Source organism: Mixophyes fleayi, chromosome 4 (assembly GCF_038048845.1).
Source record: "Mixophyes fleayi isolate aMixFle1 chromosome 4, aMixFle1.hap1, whole genome shotgun sequence".
In the NCBI taxonomy this organism is placed as follows: Eukaryota; Metazoa; Chordata; class Amphibia; order Anura; family Limnodynastidae; genus Mixophyes; species Mixophyes fleayi.
The window spans coordinates 16,808,123-16,832,137 of NC_134405.1; the positions used below are offsets into that span (position 1 = coordinate 16,808,123).

Below are 24,015 nucleotides of genomic sequence, written 5' to 3' on the forward strand. Positions count from 1 at the left end.
ACTCTACCAGTAGGGTTAAGTATGAGACTCTAGCATTTTTAGCATGTTTAAGGTATATGTACAGGATGAGCTCCATTTGTCCCTAGCACTGAAAGGGTTAGAAAAATGTTGCAGAAGGACATGAAAAGTGTCTATAAGTGGAATTCACAAAGTTATTACATGTGTGTTAAATTATCTCTTAACAATTTTTCATTTAGCACAGAATTCAAAACAAAGATTGCATGTATTTCCTACTAGACGCTAGTACTTGTTAATAATGGGTATGGCCAAACTATTGCTACATCTATTGAAGGTTTTAAGAATTGTTTGTTAAAATATTTTTTATATCCATCCAGAACTAACATTTTTTTTTAATTAAAAGTGCTACTTTCAGCATTATTATATGTATGTACTGTCAGTTATTCTTAAAGCTTACACAATTTAGAAAAAATATTTTTTTGTCTGCCCATCAATCTATTATAATTGCTAGTTAAGAACAATACATTTAATGATTTTTAACATTTGAGTCTAAATAGTGAACAATTCTAAAAGTATAAATAACTCCATGGAAATCCAAGTATAAAGAAGATTTTAAAAATAAATGTGTACAGTACATATGCATCAAACATTTATTTTGATCTATTCCAGTTAACTGTCCAGAAATTATTTAGCAATTTTTGCAAAGCTTCTTTGATCTTGCGGTTCCTCAGGCTGTATATAATAGGATTCATCAAGGGAGTCGCCATAATGTACAATAGAGATCTATATTTATTTATGTGGGATGTGTTCTCATTAGAAGGAGTCATGTAAACAGTGATTAGAGTTCCATAGTATGTACACACAATGGTCAAGTGGGAGCTACATGTGGAGAAGGCTTTTCTTCTTCTGTGAGTGGAAGACATCTTGACAATGGTGATAAAAATGCAGATATATGTTATAATGATAAAAGCAAATGGGAAAAATATCATGAAGATGGAAATTACAAAGTCTTGTAACATCAAAATGGATGTGTCTGAAGTAGCCAAGTCCACGATAGGACCAAAATCACAAAAGAAGTGATCAATGTAATTCAGACCACAGAAGTTAAATTGGCACACCATAACTATTTCACTTGATATTAAAATAGTGACTAATAACCATGACCCAATAACCAGCTGGAGGCAAACATTTGGCCCCATCATTGAAGTATAACGCAATGGGTTACAAATAGCCAAAAATCGATCATAGGACATCACAGCAATAAGAAAGCACTGCACAAACCCAAAGATGCCAAAACAGTAGAGTTGTGTTATACAGCCAATAAAAGATAATCTTCCTTCTTCTAAAAATATGATGTCCAACATCATTGGAACAACGCTGGTGGTCAGTAGCATATCAGCAGTAGCTAAGTGTTTGAGAAAGTAGAACATTGGAACTTTGAGATAATCAATAGTTGTCACCAAAATGATAATTAGGAGGTTTCCAGTCAGTATCATTATATATGTTAAAAAAAACACAATGAATAACAATGTCTTGATTTTGTATAGACCTCGAAATCCAAGTATTCGTATCTCTGTGACTTGTGTCTGATTGTCCTCACACATTCTTTACAAATGAAAGATTATTCAGACTTTGGAATTTTTGCTGTAAGACATATATAGGGATCATTAACTGAATGCATGCATAATTACAGGTTCTTTAAAAAATGTTTGTATGTAACAGCAGATGGAGCAGTATTTGTTCACAACTAAAGTGCAATACAGCACATTATTTTTTGGGGGAAAACATGCCAGATCACTATTGATCATTACTGCCCACTTACATATATTATGCACACATGTTATATTGTTACAAAGTTAGTGACTTTAGAAGAAAACACAAGTCCATCAAGTTTAACTTGTTTTTACAAATTCAAGTAGCACTTACTGTAGCTTGTCCTCTGTAGAAAATAGGAGAATTACCTTATGTATGCCTATCAAAATATAAGTGTTTCTTAAATATCTATCCCTATTTGTCACAAAAGGAAGGAATGTGTGAAAGTGAAGGATATAGAAAGAAAAATAATAGGACAAACGTAATAATAAGAAACATGTGAAGGCCCATATAATTCTTTTTTACCATCTCATATACCTTTTTTTACATAGTTGTGCTTATCATTACTGTTGTGCACAAACTTTATTTACTTATGGAGCTGGGAGCTAGTCTCCATGTCCAAACTCAAGATATTCTAATGAATTTGTAGGTATCCATAAAACAGTTCTGTACATGCAATACTTTCATCTGGAGGAAGGGGGGTTTGATCATTTCTGGTCACTACTGGTAACCATCATCATCATCCCCATTTATTTATATAGCGCCACTGATTCCGCAGTGCTGTAAAGAGAGAGAACTCATTTACATTACCCCATTGGAGCTTACAGTCTAAATTCCCTGACATACACACACAGACAGACAGAGAGAGAGAGAGAGACTAGGGTCAATTTTGATAGCAGTCTGTTAACCTACTAGTATGTTTTTGGAGTGTGGGAGGAAAGCGGAGCACCCGGAGGAAACACACAAACACGAGGAGAACATACAAACTCCACACATTAAACTGTTCATTTAAAAAAAAAAAATTAATTTATAATGCCCTTTTCCCAGATTATCAAATTAGGAAGCAGAAATGGTGAAAGTGGTCATTAACTAAGAAGATGATCAAAACGGGAAGACGGGCAGGATTCTGGATCTTTGAATTTAAGTTTTTACTTTGGCTGGTGTGAAATCAAAATTATTTGTTATATAAGTTATATCATCTTTCAAATAACTACTACTATAAGTCATTCTACATTAAGAATGATATAAATAAAATAAAAGTCTAGGACAAATAAATGTGTTTCTGCATAGTGTGCTGGGATTATGTTAGGACAAGAGAGTTATGAGAAAGGAGGATTTAAATGTTTTAAACTGTCAGTGAAGCAGAGCACTTGCAATGATTTTAGTTTAGGTGTTTTTTGGTTCTTTACTAGGGTAGAGTAAAATAATTAATTGGTTGCATAAAAAGACCACTCTCTTCCTTTCCTCCCCATCTTCCCTTTTCCCCTATCCCATCCAAAAAAGTGGTCTGGCAATTACGCCCCTTATAATACTTTGAAATGTATAGTGTTCAGTTGCCTGTTGCTATCTAATAAATTAATTACAACTTAATGACTAATAACACAGACGTTGCTGGATTTATATCTGTTAAATTTGGCTAAAGAGCTAAAGATAACATTAAATTGTCTATATTGAACTGTTTGAATTTGTATAAGCCATACCATTTCTTTAATTAACAATAAAAAAAAAAGAATTTAAATAAATAAATAAATAAAAGACCACTCTGTTTGTAACCATATCGAGTAGTCTAGCTGGAGTATAAACCACCATAACACATGGAGGAGAGGTTTTGTCACAGTGTGACCTGGGGGTACATTTATCAAGCTGCGAGTTTTCTGGCAGGTTTGAAAAGTGGAGATGTTGCCTATAGCAGGCAATCATATTCTAGCTATCATTTTGTAGAATGTACTAAATAAATGATAACTAGAATCTGATTGGCTGCTATTGGCAACATCTCCACTGTTCAAACCTGCCTTAAACTCGCAGCATGATGAATTCACCACCTGCTTTCACTGAGAGCAAAGAGGTTTAATGAGTTTGAGAGGAACAGATAATGAATGGAGATTAGTTTGTTACACACAGTGTGCACACTCCAGAAAGCACTTTTACATATGGAGATAAATGTCAGCTTGCAGATAGCTTAGTAACACTTATAACATTTATGTTTGTATTGTATGGTGGTGGGAAAAACAATAAAGGATTTCTGAAAACAACATACAACTAACATGGAAGCAGTTGTTTATTACAGGTAAGAAGCAACCAAAAGTTACTGTATTAAATAACAAGGAGAAAATGTAAAAAGGACAGCGATAAGTATGACATATGTACAGACACAAAACATACGATAAAATTAAAAGTAGTATTAGCTGTAGCAGAAAGTATTTAGTAAAGCAGCCACAACATCCAAATTAACAACCACTGCTGACAAGCTTTGTGTATTCAAAACAGCCATTCAGGTGCCTTGCTTACCTGGAGAAGAGACATGTGAAGGTTATACACCTGTGTCTGTCTCTTTTGTACTGTTTTAACCACTGTACGACTCTGTCTAATTATTTCAGTTGTTGTGATATTTCAAAATTGATATGTTGAAATGTACCTGTACAAATATAAGACTTTAGTGATATACTGAGGAATAGTTACACAACAGATATAGTAATTACCATACTGATAATCAATGACAAAAACAAAACACTATCAAATGGTAAAGAGGCTAGGTACAACTATAATGTACAGCAAAGACAGATTCAGGATGTCATAACTTAATTGCAAAGTCATAAAACAAACATGTTTAACTGCAAATTATAATCAAGGAACAAAAAAATAACACGTAAACCTTACCATAATTAATTATTGCAAACCAAACTGGAAAAAATTAAAATCAGTATGCATTTGGCCTCTATGTATTACTTACTTCACAAAGAGTTTTCCGCAGATGGAGGAGAAAGGGAAAGATCAAAAGAGATTTAAAATATTTTTAAAATATCTCCGTTTTCATATATTGTAGAAGTCATCTATCTGATGTATAAGTGATGTGAGGTCTGTTCATGCAACTGGTGATATATCCCATGTGTTTCCATCATTTTATAGCGTGGTACATTTTAGCGAAGAATAGTGATAAATCCTGGAGGATTCCATACTTGTCCCCAGAGTTTAGGAGATAAACAGATTAGACTCTTCTTATGTGCTACACTAATTAGTATCTAAGGAACTCATCAACGTAAGCAATATGCCTCAATATTATTACTTTACAATTGAAATTATTTTTTATTAATTTCCCATATTGCAAATACTGGATATATATATACTTAATATATAACAATGTTGTATTATTTAAAATATCTAATTACAATAATATATATTTTCTTTGGCTAGGCAACAGTAAGGAGAGAAAGTAACAATTAAGTTACTAATATTATTATTATAATATAATAAAGAAATATAAGAAATAATATAAGAAAATAATATTGAGAAAGAGCACATACTAATAACACATTTCACATGAGAACAGGGTCATTGTCAGAGAGTAGGCGATGGAATCCTTCTCAAGAGGAGACACATTATCCCCTAAGGTTAGAGGAGAGGTAATTTCACAAGCAACAAAGGAAGGTGTTCTTTACAGTAAAGGCAGTCAAGATATATAATTCATTGCCAGGGAAGGTTGTGATGGCAGATTCAATAGATATGTTTAAGAAAGGGTTAGACAATTTTTTTGCAGAAAAGTGTATCCAGGGATACGACCGTTATTTAAAATGAAGGGTAGTAGTGGATATAGGGTAAAATAGGACTGCAATATTGGGTCTGGGGGGATTTTCACAATTGAAACAGATTGGTGGTTGCTTACTCTGGATCAAAAATATAAGTGAGGGATCGCAGGAGATCCAAAATTGGTTGAACTTGATACACTGGTGTCTTTTTTCAACCTCATCAAAAATGTTACTTATTCATCTGAGAATATCTAATACATTGCATTGCCTGGGAATATCAATATTTCCTTTTGGTTGCATCTTAGGAGCATAGATTGAGTGTTTTCCTAACTCATTTCACTTTGACTCTGAGAATTTTCCGGCAGGTTTGAAAAGTCGAGATGTTGCCTATAGTAACCAATCAGATTCTAGCTGTCATTTTGTAGAATGTACTAAATAAATGATAGCTAGAATATGATTGGTTTTTTAAACCCGCAGGAAAACTCTCAGCTTGATACATTTACCCCCTAGTTATTATTGGTCTTTGCTGAGAGTTATTTTTTTTTTGTTTAAATGGAAGTCATGAATCTGGAAATACATGCAGGAAATTTTAGGATTAGGTTTACTTGCTTAATGTAATATGTTAGTAAAAGAACTAACACAAATTTGCAGTCAGATATATAGGGTAAGTGGTATACCTAAAAGCCAACTGCTTTGCATCAAGAGAAAATGCACTAATGAACAGTAATTTTTTTACTAAAATGTTTCCTTGACGAGATATGATCAGTGGTGGGATTAAAATAAATTAACACCAGTTCTCTGCCCTAATGACCATTTTAAGTATAAAACAATGTGTTTTTCCCCTCAAAAAACTGTGCCATGCTGTCTTTGTCCCCACTTGCTTCCGTTCCTTCACTTACCTTTTCTGTTGGCTTCTTTCTTCTCTTTTGGTCTTCTGCCTTCTTGGTTCTTGCTTGCAGAAACATCTCTGCGCTGCTCCTCACTGAATGTCGGGTGTGATGTGATAAAGTCACGCCCAACATTCAGTGTGGACGGACTAGGGAGGAGGAGTGCCGACGCCACGTTCATGTGAGGTATTTTTTGTGATTTTCAAGGACCTGCTCCCCCCACCAACGAAATGGGTAGACTGTAGTCACCGATTGGCCGAACCTAGCCTAAAATTAGGTATCGGTACTGGTGAACCGGTGAGAACCGGATGAATCCCGACACTAGATATGATCCATGATATATAAACTGTGTTGCATAGGATAGCATCACTAAGTAGTACACTGTTTGGTAACACAATATTCTCAAGACAAAGTGACATTAATTAGGAATACAGCTTCATATCAGATTTTAGCAATGACCATACAAAGTCAGAAAATGTGATTAAAAAATAATTGGAAGATTCTAAAAATGGACCCAGTACTAGCCCCACTTCTCTTTCATATGCTTAGATTAATTTATTCCAAAGTCAATAATCAAAAAAATATTGTTTGTGTGAGTTTACTCCGTTTAATCTCACACCATCCAAAACACATGGGCCACTGACATAAATGGAAAAGAAGGTTGCCTCACTCTCTGCTACAATGGAAAGTAATTTGAGTACTATAGGGAAAAAGGTGGTATATAGAAAATAATATAGAAAATAACAATAATGATAATAATAATAATTATTATTATTATTATTAATATTATTATTAACAACAACAACAAAAACAATAATAATAATAATTATTATTATTATAACTTTCTAGTATTTCTATGGAACATAGACATGATAATTTGCTTACCTACTAAAGATATACTATATGAAAGTTAGGGTCTTAGTGCTTTGACTATTTTTCATATTTTAGCAATTGAAAAAAGAGGTATTCAAAGGTAACATTTCTTGTCCATTCAATTTTTCAATTGTCAATATGTATGTAATAATATTATCTTTAAAATATGATATTTATGAAATACCGATGTTTAGTAAACTTTAAAACTCATTGCATTACGTGTATTGTAATTTTGTGGAAGGCCATGGTGTGAATCCCATTTGCCTAAAATTTTATGGCATAGAAAAAATTTCAATAAATGAGCGAAAAAGTGACATATTGGCTCCTCCACGTGCAATTGAAAGTTATAGAATTTTTGCCTTGAATATGATTTTTTAAATAATTATTCATTTAATTTTAATATATTGCAAGATGTAAGATAAATTTAACATATTTTTATGGCCCGGGCTTGTATTGTATAGGAATTTTATATTTACTTTTATTTTACATTTAACGCCTTTAATTGCATGGCTATTTTTATATAATTTATGTTATATCTGTTATATTACATAATTGTTATCTGTTTGGAATCCTTTTTATATTTTACTCTCTATTATGGTTACTTTTATATTAAGTTAATTAATTGTCACTTTGAATTTATTTATATTTTATGTAAAAAAAGACATTAGCATGTTGAAAAAGTTTTTCTGGGTTGCATTCAGCAGGACTGGTCCCCAAAATGCTTCACAAGTAGACAGACCCTTGTTAAACTGGTTCATCACAAATTGTGACTATACCATTGCTTTTAATCCAGTTGGCCAATGATGTGTAACGGATTAGCTGGATTCGGTACTAATCTTGATCAGCGCTTTCTTACCAGAGTTGTGGAGTCTAACGAACTCCCCGGTGTTCACCAAGAACCACCGCAAGGCGGAATAGGCTTAGCTGCTGGGAGTCGCAGGTCGCAGTACTCAGGCTTGCCTCGAGATGTAGTGTAGTGGGAGGATCATTAGTTATCAAAAACGTAGTCAGACAGCCTGGACTGGTACACAAGGGAGCGACGGTACAGAATCAACGTGTAGCTCAGCATGAGGAATGTCCAGGTTCGGTACACAGGCTGGCAGCAGAGATACAAGGCCGAGGTGAAGAAGCATCAGACAATCCGGGTCAGGGTCACAAGAAGACAAGAAGAGTCAGAAAGCCTGGGTCGGTACATAGGGGTAGGAGATCCAGACTAGTAATACAGGCACAAAAGATCCACGGGGAGAACAGGAGCCAGGAAGCAGTTGAGTTGCTCTGACACCCACTCACATCAGTCCCTGCCCCATTGGAGCTTACAGTCTAAATTCCCTAACACACAGACGCACACAGACCAGGGTCAATTTTTATAGCAAGCAATTAACCTGTTAGTGTGTTTTTGGAGTGTGGGAGGAAACCGGAGCACCCGGAGGAAGCCCACGCAAACACAGGGAGAACACGGAAACTCCTCACAGATAAGGCCATGGTAGGGAATTGAATTCATGACCCCAGAGCTGTGAGGCAGAAGTGCTAACCACTAAGCCACCAAGCTCTAATTGATCTATTTGCCTATTACTCATTTTTGTCTAGTACTCTCCAGACAAATAATCTATCATTAATCCCATTGGTGTGGTACAGTTGCATGGGATTCCATTTGTGTCCTAAGGAGGTGCAGCTGGACATCTCACACTTAAGTCTGGCCTAAGGTAGGCTTAGTATCATTATATTTTTTGAATAACACTATCCCTGACTGGGAGCAACTATTATGTTATATGTATGTCGCATCTATGCTCTGGATGCTTAGTACAATTGTTACCAGATACATAATTGTTAAATTAAAATACATCATAAATGGTATTGAAATGAATTTAATTATAGTTGATTGTTTATATATTTGATAGTGAAGGTATGTGTGAAAATATAGTTTATATGTATAAATAGATCAAATAGTGAATTGGTTATATAATGGAGTTTTAATGTCTGATGCATAGTGATAAATGTAATGCTATAAGGGATAGTTGTAACAGATTAGGCCATAAAACATGGATGCAGTTACATTTAGTTAAACACAAAAACACCTTTGTAAATAAGAAACAGGCTTGTCTCTATCACTGATATTTAAATTAGAGAGACCCCAAGCAAAAGGCTATTTACACATAAAACCCTAACCAAAAAGATAATTATTGATGAAAAGACATCTCATGGTTTATGATACCATTCTTCCTCGTACCTTGAGGTGAAATTGTTTAGGACAATCTGTAAAATCACTCAGAGAAGATTATATTGAACTTAGATGCACATCAAGGACACTCTTTATGTCCCCTTATTTCTCGTCACCTTGGGATAAAATTGTTTTAAGAAAAATCTGTAAAATTACTCAGAGAAGATTTCATTATGGGAAAGACAAGATTTTAGTGAACACATTATGGGGACTTTCCAGTGAGGTAAATATAAGGTCGGACCGAAGGAAGCTAGTTCAGTAGGAGATGGAGCGTTGTCAGTTCAGTAGGATATGGAGCATTGTCAGTTCAGTAGGAGATGGAGCGTTGTCAGTTCAGTAGGAGATGGAGCGTTGTCAGTTCAGTAGGAGATGGAGTTCAGTTGGAGAAGAAGTTAGCGTTCAATTTAGAAGTTAAGTGCAGAGGGAGATGGAGTTCACCCAGTTGGAGTTTAAGCAGACAGAATGATACTATAATATCAACAAGCAGGTATCTCTGCAGTTTTAAGTTATATATTCTAGCAAGCATACAATATGTGTATTTATTGCTTAGTGTTTGTAAAATAGTTTTGTGTTTGTCTTATGTAAGCAGTTTAGGAAGCATAAATAAATAGAAGACTTATTGTGTTATTTCTTACCTTGTATTTTGTATGACCTATAATACATGTGTTTTGGGAAATAGAGCTGCATGTGTTCTCATTTCCTGTACTTAACTTAGGAATCATTAAAACTATAGAAATATACAATAATATACATATATATTAGTTGAAGTACTTTGAATCTTCAAGTTACTACAAGTTACTAAATTAACAATGAGTTGGATGTAATTGTCAACATTTTAAAAAAGATTAGCAGCTTAGCAGATCTTCCAACACACTCATTAGGTGGCTGCCCAATATCATTTTGTTTTTATATTAAATGTTATCCAAATCCATCTAGTGAAAGGCCCAGAACGATCTAGCATACACCAACAGGAGGTCCGACCAGAGCCCTAACAACCCTAAATCCTGCCCAGGATCCAACTGGACCACTTCCCATTGGTTTCATGCAAATCGGTGCAGGGGTTTCCGAATGCATAACCGGACAGACTAACAAACCAAATCCTCCAGTGGAAGGTCCAGAACAAGCTCCCCGGGTCAAAAATCTGGCCAGCGTACACCAACAGGAGGTCCGACTGGGATATCAACCCCATGGAATGCCTTCTGGGGTCCAATGTTACCGGTCTGTGAAAGTTTCATCCAAATCAATCCAGTGGAAGGCTCAGAACAGGCTCCCTGACTCTAATTTCTGCCCAGCATACAGCAACGGGAGGTCCGACTGGGATCCTAACCCCCTTAAAATCTGCCAAGATTCCAACTGGACCACCTTGTGTTTGTTTCATTACAATCAGTGCATGGGTGTCCGAATGTATAACCTGACAGACAAAGAAACCAAATTTATCTAGTGGAAGGGGAAGAACAGTTCTGGCCAGCGTACACTAACGGGCGGTTCGACTGAGACCTACAAACCCTAGTATGTCTTCTAGGTTAAAAGTTTTTTGAAAGTTTCATCTGGATCCATCTAGTGGAAGGCTCAGAAGAGGCTCCGCGTCAAATTTCTGCAACAATAAGTCAGACCGGGTCCCTAAAACTTTTAATATCTGCCCAGGATCCAACTGAACCACCTTACATTGGTTGCACCGAACCGATGAAGGGGTGTGGAAGATATTTGCCTACAAACAAACTTCTTCATATGTGTATATATATATATATATATATATATATATATATATGCCAGGCTGCAAGGTTGGTGAAATTCTGCATAGTCAGTGAGCTAAGACAATATATCTTTGTATATAATATATCACACCGGTATATTTTTTAGACTGTAATGCTATAAACTAGTCCACATTTAAAACTTTTCAGCCAGTCACACAGTCACATACATAAAAATGTGTTGATCTAAAACATGTGATTGGACAAGTTAGTAATTTTTCCATTTTTACGAGCTAACCAATTGTAAGCCTGATATAATATTAGTATTATTATTTATTTATTTATAAGGCACCACAGATTCTGTAGCGTTGGATACAGAAGCAAGTAACAAATAGATGAGGTAATACACATAAGTAGCACAGATGAGTGTGAGTAATGCTATGGGGACTCACACAGAGTGCAGCAAAAGAAGTGACAGGATGTACAAGGGAGACAGACAGTAGACAGATGTGGGACAATAGGTAAAGAGGACCCTGCTCATGAGAGCTCACATTCTAGAGGAAGACGTGGTGGGAGATAGTACTGGGAGAATATAGAGAGGGCCGGTGAAGGAGAGGAGGTGATGAATAGAATGGTTAGGATGTGGTAGGATTGGTGAGCTTGAAAAGGTGAGTTTTGAGTGAGTGTTTGAAAGACTGAAAGTAGGGGGAGAGTTGAGCGAGACGGGGTAGGGAGTTCCAAAAGATTAGGGCCAGCAAGGCAAAAGTGGATGATAAATAAAGCAACTTGTGTAACAGCAAAACATTATTGGTATTTAAGTTTTTCTTCAAATTTTCTGATCCCTAGCTACATAAGGATATGTGTTTTCTTTCCTAGTGCTGGCTGGTTTCTCTCCAAATGTCCAGCAGCTCTGTATGAAAGTAAGCAAAATATATATTGTAACAATATTGGTCATATAATAATTATTTAAATTTATTTATTTAACATGACTATCTGTAACTTCTCAGTTCTTCCAGCAATGTATCAAAAGTGTCTGTGTATCAGATTATGTTGTACTGTAGTCTGTCTATTATATGGCTGTGTCTTGCTTCTCTGACAAACAGAGTTACCAACCTCAACTCAGAGAGAGGTAAGTCCCCAACCCAAGACACAACCCCTATAACTTGGCACTTTTAATGGATTGGATTTTATTGGCAGGTTTAAAAGGGGAGGGGATGAAATGGGTATAGGGAATAAGAGGGTTGCATACAGTACATTAGACAAAAGGAATATATTTTAATCTTGATGAATAAATTACCCTGAAAATCAATGTATTGCTTATGGAAAACAATACATGTTCTCGATTAATTTATTGTTCTGTAGAAAAACTCCCTTAAATACAGTTCCTATGTCGCTATTATAAAACTTCAGTTAGCTCTTCAATAGCAAAGACATATAGGGCCTGGCTCATGTCTGAAAGCAACTTGCACACAGCTTGCTATTAGAAAGAAGAGTATGGAACTTGAGCATAATCCCACCCATCTTCCAATCCATGTGGATCTCGAGATGCGTTTCAATTTGAATCTGGGTGTAAGTATTATTTGCGTAACTGTTATGTTGACAGTTACACCAGAGAGCAGAATAAGCACATGCGTATGTGCAATATAAAGTTGGAACACATGCAAAAAAAATAATAATTGAAACAACTCATAATTCTATAATCAATAATAAATGTGTTTTTTTTACCTTATGTACATAAATCAGGATGCGATTAAAGCGTACTTTAAATACAATGCATTTTTATGGTCTATCTTAGTTGCATAAATGATCTGTGGTTACTAGTGGCATGCTTGCGTGCACTTTTTAATACTAAGACTGTGACAGTCACTGCTACTAGTCGGCAATTACACTATCCTGTAGCTGGTGCAAATGATATGGCAAAAAGAAGCATACTGACTAGATTCCCAGGACTTGACTCAGCCGCATCTGCATTGGAGCACCCTCGGCACGCCCCTTACTATCATTGCCTACATTCGTCCACCACTGCCCACCCATGTTTCACCCTTTTAGTTATGTGCAGTCCGAATGTCATTATCTTTATGTGAGTGCTTTTGGACTGACAAACGCTGAAGAGAGGGTGAGGGTGGACTGTCACCCACTGAAGGGAAAGGTGCAGGAAACTGTCACATAAACAGGAGAAGGAGGATAAGGTCTCTGACATGCTAAGGGTGCAGTAACACACTGAGGAGAGGAAGGGAGGACTGTTACATGCTGAAGGGGGAGGGGTCCTGTCACACACTGAGGAGAGGGATGGGGAGACTGTCATAGTAACATAGTAACATAGTAACATAGTTGATGAGGTTGAAAAAAGACACCAGTCCATCAAGTTCAACCTATTTTGGATCTCCTGCGATCCTGCACTTATATTTGAAATTAATCCAGAGTAGGCAACCGCCCATCTGTTTCAATTTTGAAAATCCCCCCAGACTCAATATTGCAATCCAATTTTTACCCTATATCCACTACTATCCTTTATTTTAAATTAACGGTCGTATCCCTGGATACACCTTTCCGCTAAAAATTTGTCTAGTCATATGCTGTGGAGAGGGAGTGGGGACTCTCACTTGCTCTCGTGAGGGAGGCAGAGACTGTCACATGCTGAGGGGAGGCAGGCTGTCATACTTTTGATGAGAGTCAGTGAATGAGGGAGAGGGAGAACATGGCACATTGGGAGTGTCAGAGGGCAGTGTCAAGTATCTCACACAGTATGGGAGTAGGAATACATTGGAAAGCTAAAAATCACATCAGTTCAACTGTCACTTGCTTTGATGGCCACCAGCTTTTTTCTGCCCCCTGTCCACCAGATTTTCTCTCAAAAGTCACTCTCTGCCCTCCAGCTAGTCACTGACATGCCAACATGCACACCAGTTTTTCACTTACACTGAACCCTGCCCACTATATTTTCACTTGCATTTTCTTCTCTGCTCACCAGCTCTTCCCTCACATACATCCCCTGCTTATCTGCTTTACTATCACATGTCACCCCATGATCTGCAGATTCTCTATAATATTCCCCCTTGCAAACCAGGTTTTCACTCACATGACGGTTCCTGTCAATATGCAACCTGCCCACTAGTTTTCTCTCAGATACCACTCTCTACTCACCAGCTTTACTCACACATATCTCCCCAGTCCAATAGTTTTTCTCTCACATGCCACCCCTTGCCAACCAGCTTTTCTCTCTCAAACCAACCCATGCCCACCAGGTTTTCTCTCACATGCTCCCTGCCCATCAGCTTTTGCCTCACATTCTCCTGCCCCCCCCAGCTTCTCTCTAATATGGTCCTTGTACACCATGTTCACTAACAATTCTTACACATTACCCTCTGTCCACCAGCTTTTCTCAAACATGTCACCCCTGCACATCAGATTTACTATCATATGTCACTTCTGCCCACCAGGTTTTCTATCACATGACAAGCATTGCTCACTTTCTGTCCTCCTCTATGTTCTGATCCCCACATTACTTTATTCCCCCCATCTTGTATAATTTTTCCCTGGACCTTAATATGTGCTTCAACAGATCCCATAGCCTCTAATCTGTACTAAGCTCCTTACCATACCTCCCACCACACCAGTCCCCCATTACACCCAGGGCCCCAGTCTGCCCTTCAGCATATCCCATCACTGTGTGTCACCAATCTTTATTGAGCAGCTCATCACACTCCTATTTTTTCCAGAAGCCCAATTTACCCTTTATCAGATCCCATCACTCTGGGCCTGATTCATTAAGGAAAGTTAAGCATAAAATTACTTAAATCCAATCCCCACAACAAACGCAGCTGGTTTTTCACAGTTAATTGAGGTTTTGTGCCCGTGTTACAGAATTCCATCGCGACACCATTTCTCCCGTAAAGCAATTCCACAACTATACCAAAAAGTGTGTAAAAATTTAGAGATTGCGCTGAAAAATGCCATTCTGCCCACTGTCCAGTTAACCACAGATATGTGGACAAGTGGAAGTGGGCAAATCAAAGACTATATGACTGTGACAGCCCACTGGGTTGGTCATTCACCTTCATCAGCAGGAACAGCAGCAGCATGTATACCACTACGTAACATTTGTCACAGGCAGGCCACTCTTTGTATCACCGGCTTCACTAACAGGCATACGGCTGACAATTTGTTACGCAAACTGAGAGATGTGATTGATGCATGGCTTATACCACTCAGACTCTCCCCAGGATATGTCATTTCTGATAACGCCAACAATATAGTGCGATCATTACAGCTGGGTAATTTCCAACACATTCCCTGTTTTGCTCACACCATCAACTTGGTGGTGCAGAGCTTCCTACGAAATAACCGTGAGGTGCAGGAGATGTTTTCGGTGGCCCGTAAGATTTCAGGCCATTTCAGACATTCAGCCACAGCATGTAGGAGATTACAGCAGCTCCAAGAGCAGTTTAACTTGGTCTGCCACCAACTTAAGCAAGAGGTGGTAACTAGGTGGAATTCCACCCTGTACATACTTCAGAGGATGGAGGAACAGCGCAAAGCCATCCAAGCATATTGCACAAGCCATGACATTGGGAAAGGAGGGGGGATGTATTTCACTCTTGCACAGTGGGGAATCCTTTCAATCCTGTGCAAGGTGCTGAAACCATTTGAAGTTGTGACGTGTGAGGTGAGTGCAGACTCTGCTAGTTTGAGCCAAGTCATTCCTTTAATTAGACTATTAGAAAAGCAGCTTGAGAAAATGAAGGAGGAGCTGAAAGCAAGCAATTCAGCAAAGTATGTTGGCCTTGTTGATCAAGTACTTAATTCGCTTCACAATGATCCTCGAGTTATTAAGATCTTGAACTCGGATCAGTACATTTTGGCCACTGTGCTTGATCCAAGGTTTAAAACCTGCATTGAGTCTTTACTTGTAAATGAGCGAGATGTGAACTTTTGCAAGGAGCTATTGCTCAGCAAGTTGGCCGCTGAACTGGGCCTCGGCTTGACAACGTGTCCTCCTTCACTTTCTCAAGCTGCTGCTGCTCGTAGAAAATTAAAATTCCTAAAAAGAAACAGGGCAGACGCAGGTGGCAGACCAGAACAATTTAACGTCTGGGTTGGTTTGAAGGATTTTTCTAAAAAATGTGTCACTTTGCCCATAACTCCATCCAATACAAGTATAAACATGCAAAGGATGGTGGAGGATTACTTTCAAGAGGTAGTTGATATGGAAATGTCAGACAGTCCCTTTCCTTACTGGGAAGAAAAGCAGGCCATTTGGAAACCCATGTACAAACTTGCTTTGCAATACCTAAGCTGCCCACCCTCCAGTGTGTACTCTGAACGAGTGTTCAGCACAGCAGGAAACTTAGTCAGTGATCGCCGTAGAAGGTTACTTCCCAAAAATGTTGAGAAAATGATGTTTATAAAAATGAACTACATCTTCCACGAGGAAGGCCTTCACCATCCAAGACATCCAAGCACTGACTGTTCTCTAATGGCGGATTCAAGCGGCGATGAATTGATAGTCTGTGATGATGACGTACACACTGATGATGGTGAGGATGAAGCTGAAGATGATGACGATAACATCTTTTTAAAACTTTCTATGTAAGTGTAGGGTGCAATCTACCCCCAAAGAGGAAAGGGACTTGTGACATTTCCATATCACGTACCGTCTTGAAAGGCTGTTGTTTGGGCAATTTATCCTTAAGGGTAGGGTGTCATAGACAGAGTGACCCCAAACTGCCTTTGTGAATTTCTCTTAATATTGTACAGTCTATAACGGCTGAATGTTTTTGTATTTTCGACAAGTGAAGGGGAGCCTAGAGAGACAGAAAACAAACTGGCTTTTTCCATGTCAATTAATATTGTACAGCCTATAGCGGCTGAATTTTTTTGTATTTTATACAAGTGGAGGGGAGCCTAGAGAGACAGAAACCAAACTGGCTTTCTCCATGTCAATTAATATTGTACAGTCTATAACGGCTGAATTTTTTGGTTTTGTAAACAAGTGGAGGGGGGCCTATAGAGACAGAAAGCAAACTGCCTTTTTCTATTTCTTTACATATTTAACTATAAGTGTAGGGTGTAATATACATCCAAAGACGATGGCTGCATTGCCAATATGCATAGATGGAGAGGAAGACAATCTGTTTTGTGTGTATAATAAATGAAGGCCTACCAACGAAGAATTAAACTGTTTTTTCGATGATTTATTACCTCTACAATTAGATTACTTATCTCTAAAACAGTTGGAGCACTAAATTGGGTTAGTTTAGGCCCAAAGACATTGATTTTCCAACAAAATAGCAAAACAAAACCAAACAAAACCAAAACCAAAACCAAAACATGACGGTAATCCAGATCCAAAACCGAATCCAAAACCAAAAAACGGGGGTCAGTGACCATCTCTAGTTAAAATATTCTTTATTTCTATCCAAAATGAACACATTTTAATTTTCATTTTCAACATTATTATATGTATATATTGTACGCTCCTCTTAAAGCCTACAAACTTTAGAATTATTACATTTTTAGTCTACCAATTAATTAATTTCTATTACTGCTTATGAACAATAAATGTAACAATAGCGAATCATTTTCAAAATATAAATAACTCCATGACATTCCTATTATAAAGAAGAAATGTTAGAATTAATTAGGATGAGAAAAATGTACAGTAAATATTCATCAAATAATTATTTTGATCTTTTCCAGCTAACTGTCCAGAAATTATTCAGCAATTTTATTAAGGCTTTTTTGATCTTACGGTTCCTCAGGCTGTATATAATAGGATTCATTAAAGGGGTCGCCATAATGTACAACAGAGATCTATATTTATTTATGTGGGATGTGCTTTCATTAGAAGGAGTCATGTACACAGTGATTAGGGTTCCATAATATGTACACACAATGGTCAGGTGGGAGCTACATGTGGAGAAGGCTTTTCTTCTTCTGTGATTGGAAGACATCTTGACTATGGTGAAGAAAATGCAGATATAGGTCATAATGATAAAAGCAAAAGGAAAAAATATCATAAAGATGGAAACTACAAAGTCTTGTAACATCAACATAGATGTGTCTGAAGTAGCTAAGTTCACGGTAGGGCCAAAATCACAGAAGAAGTGGTCAATGTAACTGAGACCACAAAAGTTAATTTGGAACACTATAACCATTCCACTTGTTATTAAAATGATGACTAATAACCATGACCCGATAACCAGCTGGAGGCAAACATTTGGCCCCATCATTAAAGTATAACGCAATGGGTTACAAATAGCCAAAAATCGATCATAGGACATCACGGCAATTAGAAAACACTGCACAAACCCAAAGATGCCAAAACAGTAGAGTTGTGTTAAACAGCCAATAAAAGATAATCTTCCTTCTTCTAGTAATATGTTCTCTAACATCATTGGAACAACACTGGTGGTCAGTAGCATATCAGCTATAGCTAAGTGTTTGAGAAAGAAGAACATTGGAACTTTAAGATAATCAATAGTTGTGACCAAAATAATAATTAGGAGGTTTCCAGTCAGTATCATTATATATGTTACAAGAAACACAATGAACAATAATATCTTGAATTTGTATAGACCTTGAAATCCAAGCATTCGTATTTGTGTGACTTGTGTCTGATTGTCCTCACACATTCTTTACAAATGGGAGGTTATTCAAATAATTTTTGCTCCTGGAAGACATATATAGCGAACGTTAAATGGATAGAAACATAAATAGCAGTTCTTAAAATTAATATTTGTTTGTGACTGTGGATATAACATGACATAACATAATACAGTATGTTTGCAACATGTTCAAATTATTATATGTTTCGTAGTTGTGTATAAAGTTTATCTATACATACAAAAATTTTATTTCACCTAAGGGTGAGATGGTCGGTTCTGGTGGCTAATGTTAGTGATATAAATAAATAATAATAATATTAATACTATGCATTTTTTTGCAATCCAGGTGCACTAAACTCTGAAGGGGAAACCTCATTAATTACACATGATGTAATTAAACCATTAAATGTACAAAATGTTTAAATGTAGGAGCCATTTAAGTGCAAAGTGTATTTCTTATTCATCCGGAAATATCTAATGCATTGCATTGCTCAGGAATATTCAAATGTCCTCTTTAGTGTATTTTGTTTCCCAAGTCCTCTGGTTTTCTGATCTGGTTTTTAATGGTATTTGCTTTTGAAAGAAAGACAGTTCTTATGCTCCAGGGGTACATGGGCATTTATTAAGCAGGTGATCCAAACGTGAAGCCAGGCAGGGTTTTCAGGAAATTAATTTGACATTTTTACTTTGGATGGTGTGAATTCCAAAATAACTCCCTTGATGTTTTTGTGTTATTTCATTTATAAAATTGGATTCCAAAAACTTTGTAAATATGTACATTATAGTACAGAGGTTTAATAAAAGTCTAGGACAGATAGTGTATGGTTATAATGTACTGTGATCATGTTAGAAAACGAGACTGAAAAAATATGAGGAACATAATAGGCCTGATTCATTAATGAAAGTAAAGTTAAAAAAAAAAAAGTAGTAACTTTGCACCTTGGCATAACCATGTTGCATTAGAGGGGGAGGTAAATTTAAAATTTGAGGGCAGATTTATATTTGGGGTAGGGCATGTCCTAGATCGACTCTAAATTTCAGTGTAGATATAAAGCTTTCAAGTATTTGTGTGTTACATGAAAAAACAGCCAGTATTTATCTTATGTGCAAAATAATAAACTAGTTTGCACTCCTTGCATTGTAACATGGTTTTGTCCAGGAGAAAACATACTCATTTTTTTGCCTTACTTTCCTTAATGAATCAGGCCCAATGTGTTTAGCTGTCAGTGATGTGCATGTCACTTGATTTTTTGGGGGATTTCGAATAAATGATAGGAGAGATGGCATAACAAGAGAACACTCAGCCGTTCTCATACAGAGAAGTATGGCTAAAGTATAAGCCACCAGGGGGTCCATTGAGGAATAGATCGTGAATGAAGATTTGTTTGCTCCATACATAATGTACAATGTGAGCTTGCAGATCGCTTAGTAGGAATGCAACACTTATAACCACAGAGATATTATTAATTATAGGTGAGAATCAAGTAGATGTTGGTAGGTTAAATAACAAGGAGAAAATGCGTAAAACGGATGAGCAAGGCGCTTGTACAGATAAAATAGAGAAGGCAAAATAAACTAATAATAATAGTATTAGCTATAACAAAAAATATCTAGTTATGTGACCAACTTTTTCAATAATCATTAGATCGTTATGTTTTAAAATTGGTATACTGAAATTCACCGGTAGCCATAGAGGACAGTAGTCATATAATGAGGAATAGTCACATGATATAGCTATATCTAGTAATAACTATACTGAACACAAAGACAAAGATCTGAATCTTAACTGGGAACACTAATTTGGTAAAACTCTACTGTGAAACAAAGACAGAGCCAGGATTTTGCAACCTAATTACAATGTTATAAAATAAACATGTTTAAATCCAAATTTGAATTAAGAAAAAGTAACAAGTATTCCTATCCAAAATTAATTATTGCAAACAACACTAGAAAAAATAAAATATATCTGCATTTGACATCTATGTATTACTTACAGCATAAAGAGCTTTCCACAGATGTAAGGAAATGGGAAATATTGAAAGAGATTGGTAATATTTATAATAATTTCACTGATTTCAGGTGATGTTTCCCATGTGTGTATAAGCGATGTGAGGTCTATTCATGTAGCTGATGATATTTCCCATTTGTTGGTATCATTTTATAGTGAAATATAGAATAAAGAAGAATAGGGATAATTCCCAGAGGATTCCCTGACTGTCCCCAGAGTTTATTTTATGTGCTACACTAATTGGTAGCTAAGGAACTCATCAGTGTAAGCTGTGTACATTATGCCTCAATATAATGGCTCTGACATTTTAAATGAATGTTTATTTGTTTTTAAACCGTGATAATCAGAATATATACCTAATAAATATAGTGAAACCAATATGTAGATAATTTAATGTTGTACTATTTACAATGACAATAACATCTTTGGATAGGCAACAAAAAGGATAGAAAACAAAAATGAAAGAATATAGAAAAGGAAAATAATATGAATTAAGACCACATACTGATAAAACATTTCATAAGAGGACGAGGCCAATGTCAGAGAGTAGGTGATGGATTTCCTCTTAAGAGGAGACAGATTCATCCAGAGGAGCCCCTTCAGTGCAAACTGTATTCCTTATTCATCTGACTATATCTAATGCGTTGCATTGTACGTGAATATCCAAACATCCTCTTGAGTGTATCTTGTTTTCTGAGTCATCTGGCTTTGTGATCTAGTTTTTACTGGTATTTGCTGATAATTATTTTTCTATTGTTTAAATGGAAGGTATGAATCTGGAACTACAAGATGATCATTTAAGGATCATATTTAATTGCTTCATGTAATACACTAGCAAAAATATATAATACAGACTGTCCTTGGAGCAATAGATCTTCCCTTCTTAATTATCAATCACAATAATCTTGTTGAACCTTGTGATTGTCAGACACCACTGATAGACAAAACCCCTCCCTAACTAACAATCTGAATGTGAAAAAAACGACATAAATAAAGGACCCTATTGAAAATATAATAATGGCCGCTAAATATAAAACTGCATAAATATCACAAAACATATAAACCTGTAGGGAAATGTATTGGTGATGCTAAAGTAAAAATAAGGGGATGTCCATCTGTACCACCTGGACAGGTTACCAAAAAATTCCCGATTTTTAGAGGCCACCAAATGAAATAAAGTAAACCAAAGTAAATAAATAAAATAAACCACACAAATGAGTTGGTAGAAAGATTTTTTAGGAACCAAACCTCAAAAGACATCTAGACCTACCTAAAAAGTGATATTACAAAACATTATTTAACTCTATTCCTTTGTTGAGGCCATCTGGGTAGATGGAGTTTATACATCCAGTATATTTCTTGCTTGCAAAGTTTTTGGTATCTGTCCACTCCTCTCTCAATAACTTTAACATATTTTACACCACCAACAGTTAAACAAGTAGGGTCTTCATTGTGAACCTCAGTATAATGTCTGGAGACGTTATGGAGCTGATATTTCTTGAGGATATTTCTCCTGTTTTCTGTAATTCTCCTTTTTAGCGATCTGGTTGTTCTTCCAATGTACTGGAGAGAGCAACTACACTGCAATAAGTAGATAGCAAAGTCTCTAGTACAATTGATGAACCCTGTCGATTGAAACTTCTTTCCATTGATAGTTGAACAAAAATCTTTAGCCTCATGTTTGATATGTCTACAGGTAACACAATTAGAACTGTTATATTTGAAATTACCATAAATATTAAGTATTGAGCTATGTCAACCTCTATATGGGTTCATTGAAAGAGGAGCTTCGATACCAAGTATCCTCCTCTTCGAACTCACCCATATAGAGGTGGGCATAGCTCAAGGCAATACAGAAGGGGAAGTTGCTCAATCAATTTATAGGTTCATAGCAGGTGCTTGAAAGGGTGGGATTATCTTGAAAGGAACAAATACAGAGAAAATCCCCCAGCACACTGCTATAACCAACAAAGCAGCTGGCATTTCTACTTGTACATAAAAATGCAGAAGTCTCAGTTGCACACATTTGCAAATGTATGGAAAGCCACCTGCCACTCCACAGCGCTTCTGCTAATAGGGTGGTCCTAACTCTAAACACTCGAGGCAAATCTATGCTTGGACCCTTAACTTGGGTGATATCAAAAATGGTAACCTCCGTTGGAGAGGATATCTTATTGTCTCCCACAATTCATTCAAAAGAGCTGTATCACCTTCTTTATCTAGGAGAATAGGTATATATTATCGGGGTCCACATAACCCCTTTCTCTATACTCCACTTGCTCTCCCCTTGCCTTATCTGGCTCCCCCTGTGCCAGTCTGTTTTCCCTCCCTTAGGATGTAAGCTCACATGAGCAGGGCCCTCTTCCCTCCTGTCTCCTTACCGTTCTTTTGCTCCTTGTTTACTACATCGGCCAGCCTGGAGTTTCTGAAGCATTGGAATTTTTGTTTATTCGTTTGTACTGTTTTACCCTGTTTAGTCTACTATTTGTACTGTGTACGGCGCTGCGGAAACCTTGTGGCGCCTAACAAATAAAGGATAATAATAATAATAATATATATGGTTCTTTGCTGATCTTAGATTTCTTAAGTGAAAAGTATTTCTTGCAAAAATAATCTTATGAATCTACTTAATTCAACAAAAAGTTCAAACATTTTAGTCCTAGAGGAAGGTGCAAAACTGAGTCCTCTATTTAATAATGAGATCTCCATTGTGGACAGAGTTCTATCCGATAAATGCAAGATCCCTTTGGGGTTTATTGGGGACTTCTTTTCTTTGTCAGCCCCAATTCATTTGCATACAGGGCAATACAAAACTAAAACAATGTGTAATTAAACAAACTCAGCTGAGAACAGGTGCACAGGACAAGGAGGTATAAATGAACTCTAGAACACTTAGAATCTAGGAAGGGGAGGAAGAAGAGGTGGGGATTGAACTAAAGGAAGCTGAACCTGTGCCCAGCCATGTGGACGGATTAAGATCAGAGAAGTATTGGAGATGCAAAGACAAGGGGAGAAGAGGCAGGGGTCAACTGTATAGGTGCGGCAGGGAGGCCGAAAACAGAAGTAACAGGAGGAGGAGGACACTCCCAATTTTCTCCCACACTGTCCAAAACATTTACTAAGTAAATACCAGTCACCCCTTGGTTTATTTTTGGGTAACCCATTAATTCAGAGTCTGAATTCTATGATAGTTATAAATGCATGTAATTAGACAGCGCTATCAATGACAGATGACAACAATTAAAATACAGTTTTGGGAACTTCATAATCTTAACAGCCCAAAGCAGAAATGTACAAAGCATACTTGAAGAAATGGTTTACTAAGGTATAGCATTTCTCTTACAATCCAAAGACCACTTTGTAGTAAGTATTTATAATCACTACTGTCCTTAAAAAAGTGTAGACTAGCAGTATTAGGGACATATTTTATTGCTGTC

The 24,015-nt window shown here is 36.7% G+C and overlaps 2 protein-coding genes across 2 annotated transcripts; both read right to left on the minus strand.

Moving 5' to 3' along the window:
* Positions 1-608: 608 nt before the first annotated feature.
* Positions 609-1,562, minus strand: LOC142150483 (olfactory receptor 5P81-like). Its single transcript, XM_075205679.1, has one exon. The coding sequence runs from the start codon at positions 1,560-1,562 to the stop codon at positions 609-611; it is 954 nt and encodes a 317-aa protein (XP_075061780.1).
* A 16,081-nt stretch (positions 1,563-17,643) lies between these two features.
* Positions 17,644-18,597, minus strand: LOC142150484 (olfactory receptor 11A1-like). The gene has a single exon (XM_075205680.1). It carries the CDS (start codon positions 18,595-18,597, stop codon positions 17,644-17,646), a length of 954 nt encoding a protein of 317 aa, XP_075061781.1.
* Positions 18,598-24,015: the final 5,418 nt, after the last annotated feature.